The sequence below is a fragment of the Cricetulus griseus genome, chromosome 5, assembly GCF_003668045.3.
Source record: "Cricetulus griseus strain 17A/GY chromosome 5, alternate assembly CriGri-PICRH-1.0, whole genome shotgun sequence".
NCBI classification, from domain to species: Eukaryota; Metazoa; Chordata; class Mammalia; order Rodentia; family Cricetidae; genus Cricetulus; species Cricetulus griseus.
In genome coordinates, this window is record NC_048598.1 from 179375799 (window position 1) to 179383325 (window position 7527).

The 7527-nt window shown below is 40.6% G+C and overlaps 1 gene segment (V, D, J or C); it reads left to right on the forward strand.

The window, feature by feature from the left end:
- Window positions 1-5942: 5942 nt before the first annotated feature.
- On the forward strand, window positions 5943-6435 carry LOC113838869. The segment is given in 2 exon segments: window positions 5943-5988; window positions 6092-6435. Coding segments are annotated over 2 exon segments (390 nt in total).
- The last annotated feature ends 1092 nt before the right edge of the window (window positions 6436-7527 follow it).

Sequence of the window (7527 nt, forward strand, 5' to 3'; positions counted from 1 at the left end):
AAACTTTATTGTAAGCCAAGGCATATCAAGACCAGCAGGGGGTCACAGTGTAGCCACACATCAGCAGGGTAGAAATGAGATGAGGGCAGGAGGGGACACCACACTCTCTGTGGACTCCTTTTAAATGTCTGTTAGCTGAACAACACCTGTTGCAGTTGGTAAGGGACATCTCCAATATTCAAACACAGTAAAATCTCTTTGGTAAATAATTTTTGTTTGTTTTATTAAGATTTGTTGTTGACGTTTGAGAAATATTTTTCCTATACTATTTTTAGATCACAATTTCACTACCCAGTTCCTCCCTGATCTTTAATATCTCCTTACCACTCAACTTTACAATGTCTCGATAAAAAGTCAGCACACACACAAAAAAGAAAATGATAAAACAGCATACATAAACACACACACACACACACACACACACACACACACACACACACACACACAGGTAACACACAGTGTTAACAAGCTGGGAAAGCAAATATTGTTAGTTCATGAGAGAATAACACATATTCTCCCACATGAGGAGCTTTTGAAATATCTAATCACAATTATTCCCCCCACCTGCAACCAAAATTTTAACCAAGAGGACTAAATATCTGAGGTTGAGATTCTATTTGTAAATAAAGGGATTAGGTTTAAGACACATCCACAGGGTCTGCTCAGGTGTTAGGAATCACAACTTCCACAGACAGGATGAGGATTTGGACTTCAGTATTCTGCTGCCTGACAAAGGTGTCCTCTCCCTCCTTCTTCTCCAGCTGGACTAGGTCCTTATCTAAGAAGTACTGTGTTCATGACTATGCCAATCACGTGACTCTGAGTGCCATTGACATAATAACTCTAAATTTCCCTTTTATTCAGGACCTCTTAAACCCCCAGCCAGACAAGGGAGGAGCCTTGGGGAGATTTCCAGGCTCCTGTTGCTTTGAGGACAGGTATTTCCAAAATTCACGTCCTCAGCAAGGGATCTTCCCTCTCATGAATTCAGTCTACAGTTCCCTAACACTGAGGGCTCCAAAACATCACACTAATATGTTAAAAATTCTCCTCAGGGCACCAAATGTGTAGATTTATTTCATTAGTGATTGCTCATACTAGATTCTAAAATGCATAGATTCAAACACATTCACAATAAACTCAGACTCAAAAATAATCCTTCCATAGCACATCAAGGAAAGAAATCATATATTTCCTCTTGATGTCATTTAACCAAGAGAAAGCCCAGATATGAGTTCTCTAAATCACTCCCCATGTGACTTCTTTTGTTCTTATAATTCTCTTATATGTGTCTCCATCTCCATTTCTCTACCTGTCTCCTCTCTGTATGTCTCTCTGTCTCTGTCTGTCTGTCTGTCTGTCTGTCTCTCTCTCTCTCTCTCTCTCTCTCTCTCTCTCTCTCTCCCTCTCTCTCTTCTTTCTATGCTACAAACATTGTTCATCCATCAATATCCCTCAGTTTTCTTCCACTATTCTGGGCATTCATTTTATAAGATTTATTTAAAAATATGTTTTTTGTTTTCATCAAATGACTGTCAGAACACATGTAAAACCCTACATGTGATAGATACTCTTGATTCAGGAGCATGGAAGAGCACATCACTTAAATGTAGAACTAGCCATTATCTTAGTTTGTATAAGTTGATGACCTGGGAAATCCAAGGCAAGTAGTGTTGATAGAGGTAGGAACATATCCCAGGTACCTCTAGCATTGACCATGCCCTTTTGTGGCTAAATCACGGGTACATATTAGGCATGTGGAATAAAAGGATGGTGACAGGTACCCTGGATCTCTTTCGTGTTCTGGTTGGGTCTTGGAAGGCTGCAGAGGCAACCTGGGTTACCAGCTTCTCTTGTGAGTAATTTCCCATAATAAATAACCAACTGTACCTCTTATTCACTGTGTAGCTCAATTTCCTTTTAAGCTTGTGTCAGGAGTAGGATATGGCTGGTCCCCACGCTGCCTGCAGCAGAAGGAGACATAGCCTCTCTGGCTGACCCCAAAGAGCATGGCCTGTGGAGGAGCAAGGGCAAAGCACAGCAGCAAATCGACTACTCCCAGAATGGGCCTGGCCAATGCTATAGGTTCCTGGGACATTTCCCTACAGATCATTACATTCTTCTCTTAAAGGCAAGTTAAAGAAACAGGCTAAATTTATAGTACCATGGCAGTCTTAAGTGACCTCAAAGCATATTATTCATTCTGGCTGGGATGTCCAGAAAAGGCATTAGCCTCTTAAAATGTAAGAGATATTTTTATTATGCATTTCTATGCCAGTATAATTCCTGTAAATTGGTTTAAAGTGCTGTTAATTGATTTTTCACAAAACTGACAAAGTACCCCAATGCATATCCATGTTAAATAAAGATAGGTCCTGACACTATGCATTATTCCCTGGTCTCATATTGTCTGCATTCCTGGTCTCAGTGCCCTGACCTACACACTAAAGCCTCACAGAACATAGGCCTGCACTTATAAACCATCATCTCTCACATTCCATTGGTGGTGACACATTCTATAGAGCATTTGGTTTTGTATAAATACTGTGATACTTGGCAATCTCAATGTCTTGATGTCACTGAGATGTCTCTTTGACTCAGAATATCTTCTTTAGATGTTTCTCTAGCAGACATTCTTTCCCTATGACAAATATGAATTTTATAGCTTACTATGGATGCAATTGAATGGGGAATGCATTATGGCAGGCAGGAGTCTCCTAGGCCAATTCTATGTTAAAGATTATGCAAACCTATGTTGAATTTTAAATAATGTTTGAGATATTGTGGATTTTATGAAAAACCATGCTGTCTCCCCCATCTGTAAATCAGGGTTGACCAGAAGGCAGGGGAACCTTCCACTTTAGGCCTCTGTATTGAATGGGATTCTCAGATATGCTGGAGGGTGTCTATCAAGAGGATCTAAGGCCTGGGTTCAAGGATTTGTCTTATCCCTGCAGACAATGTGATATTCAGTATGTGTCTCCTACACCAGGTAAAGGTGGACTGAAATTTCTGTTCCTCCAAGGACCAACACTCTTTTGCTTTCTTCTGTGTTATGCGTATAATGCTGATGCCACCATGGAGTCTCTTTTTCAAATATAAGCCAAAGAGTCAGGACAGAAAGCAAAGAGGTGTTCCAATACATATGAACTTGGGAAAACCATCAAGGGAAACTTAAGACATGTATGAATGCTTGGTTGTTGCTTGTTTTGAACTGCTTGGACTCATGACAGTTCACAGGGCCCACTTTACAAGAAGAGGTGTGTTTTTCTCAAAGAGATCCAAAGCCTTTGACGTCCACAAAATTCCATCTTATGTCTGGTCTAATGGATCAAATAAGACAAGGTTGCTAGGATAATCTTCCTGCCCTATATGGAATTGCCGAGAGACTTCACAGCTGTCCTTAAACATTTCATTGAACCCCGATATGGAGTGAGAATCATCAAATGGAGACCATGATCATTCACATTCAACACACAGACACCATCTACTATTTTTATTGTGATTTTGAAATGACATCAATTCCATATGATCAATAGCATTGCTAAATATTTGTTGCCATGAGACATCAAAAACCAAAATAAATGACTTGTGCAGAGCCTGTGGAGTAAGTGGAGAGAGGCCAGCAAGTGTGTTTTCTGACTACACAGAGTTTATTCCTCTCAGTTAAACACATACAAGTCCCTGGAGTACATCTCCTATGGCAGTTAGAAACCTTGCCTTGAAGGATAAAAAAAATTGACACAGATAAATAGTTAGTTTTTAAAATATCTATAACTCTCCTAGGAAGCTACAGAAGCAGAGATGACACAATTCCAAGGAAATGTCAGTCACCATGAAGACAACATAGCCCACAATAGAATTAATCAATGGAGACCTAGGATTGACAGTCTTTTCACATGGAGAGGCCGTTTCAAGGATCTTCATGCTAAGCCTTCCCTACAAATTATAAATGTCATGCCTGTGGGAAACATTTGGAAAATATCTGTGAGATTTGTTTCATGTACATCACATTAAACTCCAATGTTTCCCTATGTAATGTGTTGAATGAACTGTGTGTGTTGGTGAGGATAGGATATTGCATTCATCCACAGTCACGGCATTGGATTCTATCTGTGCTTTTAATACTAGTGATATGCCTTTTTGAAATTTGCTGCAACTTTCCCTGCATATGTGTTTATTAAATAGGTTATTGTATGTTTGTAATCTTTTGTTGGATTCAGAAGGGGCTCTGTCTGCTCCTGGATATTTCTTTAAGTCGAGGCTTCTGAGACCAGCATCAACCTCGTTGACTATGGTCTGTTTGCATTATTTATGCCTTCCAGTCTCACTTTGTTAGATGATTTGAACTAAGAAGTTGTTCCATTTCTTCTAGGATATGCCAGACTTCCATAGGATAAGTTTTTGTTGTCATTACTAAAGATTTTCTCAATCACAATGGAGTCAGCTGCGATGACATTTCTTTCATTGGTGGAACTGGTTTCCAGGATGACTGTTTCCACACATGTGTCAGAAGACTCCTTAATTGTCATCTTCTTCCTTGACTCTTGTGTATCTCTCCATGTCTGGTTTTCCCTACTTTAGGAAATCTCTGGTGGGTGTGTATTCCTAAGGCTTATAGTATCAGGAAACACAGAGCCTGTGAGATGCTAACAGATGAGTGGACAGATATGTAATAGCCTGGGGAGACACAAGCAGATTTGGATGGTTTGGAAAAGCCTTGGATATTGTAGACGTAGATACAAGAACAAGAAAGAGGCGGGAACTTATCAGGTAGGAAATAGCAAAGTCTACTTATTAGTTTAGAGAAGCAAGACCATGGAGAAGACTGTTCTTTTGATACCTGGGAACTAGCAAAGCCATTGTAATGGAAATGGGTTGGAGGTCACAAGAAGAGAGTAAACTGTGGGAGAGTAAGGACCTGGACTATCTGGCGGTGCAGGGAAGGGATGTCTCTGAAAGATCATTTGGATATTCTCTGTGAGAAAGAGCAGACCTCACTCGTGGGGAGAGAAAGGCAAGTCCATGAGGTTCTGTGGCACATAAGGATAGGCAATGGAAAGAAATAGAGCTTAATGGTGCCTGGTGGAAGTCCCCAGAAGATCTAGGAGTGAAATTGGGATGGAGAGCAGGTGGCCTGTGTGGTGGAGAGGAGGTCAGCCCTTGTGGAGTTCAGAGGTAACTCAGGTCTATGATCTGCTTTTATTATTGATCAAAGAATAATCTAGAAAGTATTCATATTTATGCAATGGCATTCCTTATTTTTATGAATTAATATTTAAGCCTTGTGTGTGTACTATACCATAGCTGTACTATACCACTGAGCTGTGGCCTCTGCTATAATTTTTACTTTAGTTTAATGTATGCATTCATGATTGACTGTTTTCTAAAAGTGGCATAATTTAGTGATTTCATGTCTTTATTTCCTATGATTGTCTGAGACGATTTCTGTTAAGAGAACAGAGGAGTTTACATGGAACAACCACAGTAAAGGTTGCAATACTAAATTACGATTTACAACTAAACTTCACACTCCATAACATCTCCTTTCAAGTTCTTTTTCCTTTTCTTTCTTTTTATTTTTGAAGAAGCATAACTCAGAATGTTATTCTCCTACTAAGCAAATATTATTTATCCATGCAGGGCTGGAGGTGAAAATGGGGCTTTAGCCTTGAATAATGTTTCTACAAACTGAGCTAAGGCTTGTGGACAATAAGTCATAGTTAATGCTGTAAAAGCCACCTCATTTTATCTCAGGTGTCTGCAGCATTAATTCTGTCTCCCAGCACTCACATTCCTCAGCTCGTGATAGACCAGGAAGACATGCAAATTATGCCCCCCTCTGCCCATAAAAACCAGCCCTGACCTTACAGCTCTGACAGAGACACCCAGCTCTGGACTCACAGGTCCTCCCATTCTGTGGTCATCACTGAACACTCAGCATGGATTTGATACTGAGCTGGGTTTTCCTTGTTGCTCTTTTAAAAGGTAATTCATACATAAGGGGAGTTACTGAGTGTGTGAGTGGACACGAGTGAAAAGACAGTGGACATTTGTGACAGTTCATTGACAGGAGTCTCTGTGTTTGCAGGTGTCCAGTGTGAAGTGAAGCTGGTGGAGTCGGGGGGAGGCTTGGTGCAGCCTGGAAAGTCCCTGAAACTCTCCTGTGCAGCCTCTGGATTCACCTTCAGTGATGCCTGGATGAGCTGGGTCCGCCAGGCTCCAGGGAAGGGGCTGGAGTGGGTTGCAGAAATTAGAGACAAAAGTAATAATTATGCAACCCATTATGGGGAGTCTGTGAGAGGCAGATTCACCATCTCAAGAGAAGATTCCCAAAGCAGCGTCTCCCTGCAAATGAACAGCTTAAGAGCAGAAGACACTGCCATTTATTTCTGTGCTGCAGACACAGTGAGAAGACTTCAGTGTGAACCCTGACAAAAACCTCCTGGCAGGAGCGCTCAGAACCAGCAGGGGGCGACGACAGCACATGGTGAACAGGGACAGTGCAGGAACAGTTGCAGACAGAATTGAGTCCGGGTTCTGGGATCTCAACTGCATCTGATGATGTCCCAGATGTTTTCTGCACTTGTGTTTTACAGATGTCTGTAATATCCGTTGAAACAGATTTCTGTTTTTTTTTTCATTAACTTAAAAAAAAAAATCTACATATACCATGCTTTCTAAAGACACTAAATGCAAAAATCACAGCTGATATCCAAAATGATCTGCAGACCCCTGATATCAGAAATGACTCTGCAGATGTCACAGTGGTCAAATGCTTAGAAGGTCAGAGGTATTTGTGAGGCTGCACTCTCAATGAGTTTCAGGACAAAACTGAAGTTATTCTCATTAGGACAGAGTTTGGGATTAGGGAGGTCAGCACAGAAACACACTGTAACCTAAACACCCAAATAGGTCTCAGCTATTTCTCCTCTGTCTGCTCTCTTTAGGCCAACAGTCTTGATTTAAATGGATAGAAGCTGTCTCTCAGGAAGCATGAAGACAATTCCACTGAACTGGGGATGAGACTTTCTCTTGACCGATGTGGAGGCTTGAAACCAATGTGTCAATATGGAAATATATAACAGAGAGACAGAGAGACAGACAAAGACAAAGACAGAGACAAGGAGAGACAGAGAAAGTGAGAGAGAAAGACAGAGAGAGAGAGTGCTTAAGAGATAGATAGATAGAAAAATAGATGGATAAAATATAGACAGATAGACTGATAGACTCAGGGAGACAGAGAGCAGGGAAGGATTTGCAGTTTCACTAATAAATGTACAGGAGTATAATGAAGGTATTTGGTTATGTTATAACCTCCTATAGATGTAAGGAATATTATGTGTGGAATAAAAAATAGCATTTAAAATAGCTCTTATTTAACTGTCCTTGACTTTAAGGCTAATTTAAGAGTACAAAAACGCAATATAGCCAAACCAAGGTTGTTAAAACTGTAAACACTTGTCAGGCTTTGGTGGTGCATGCCTTTAATCCCAGCACTCTGGAGGCAGAGGCAGGTAGATCTCT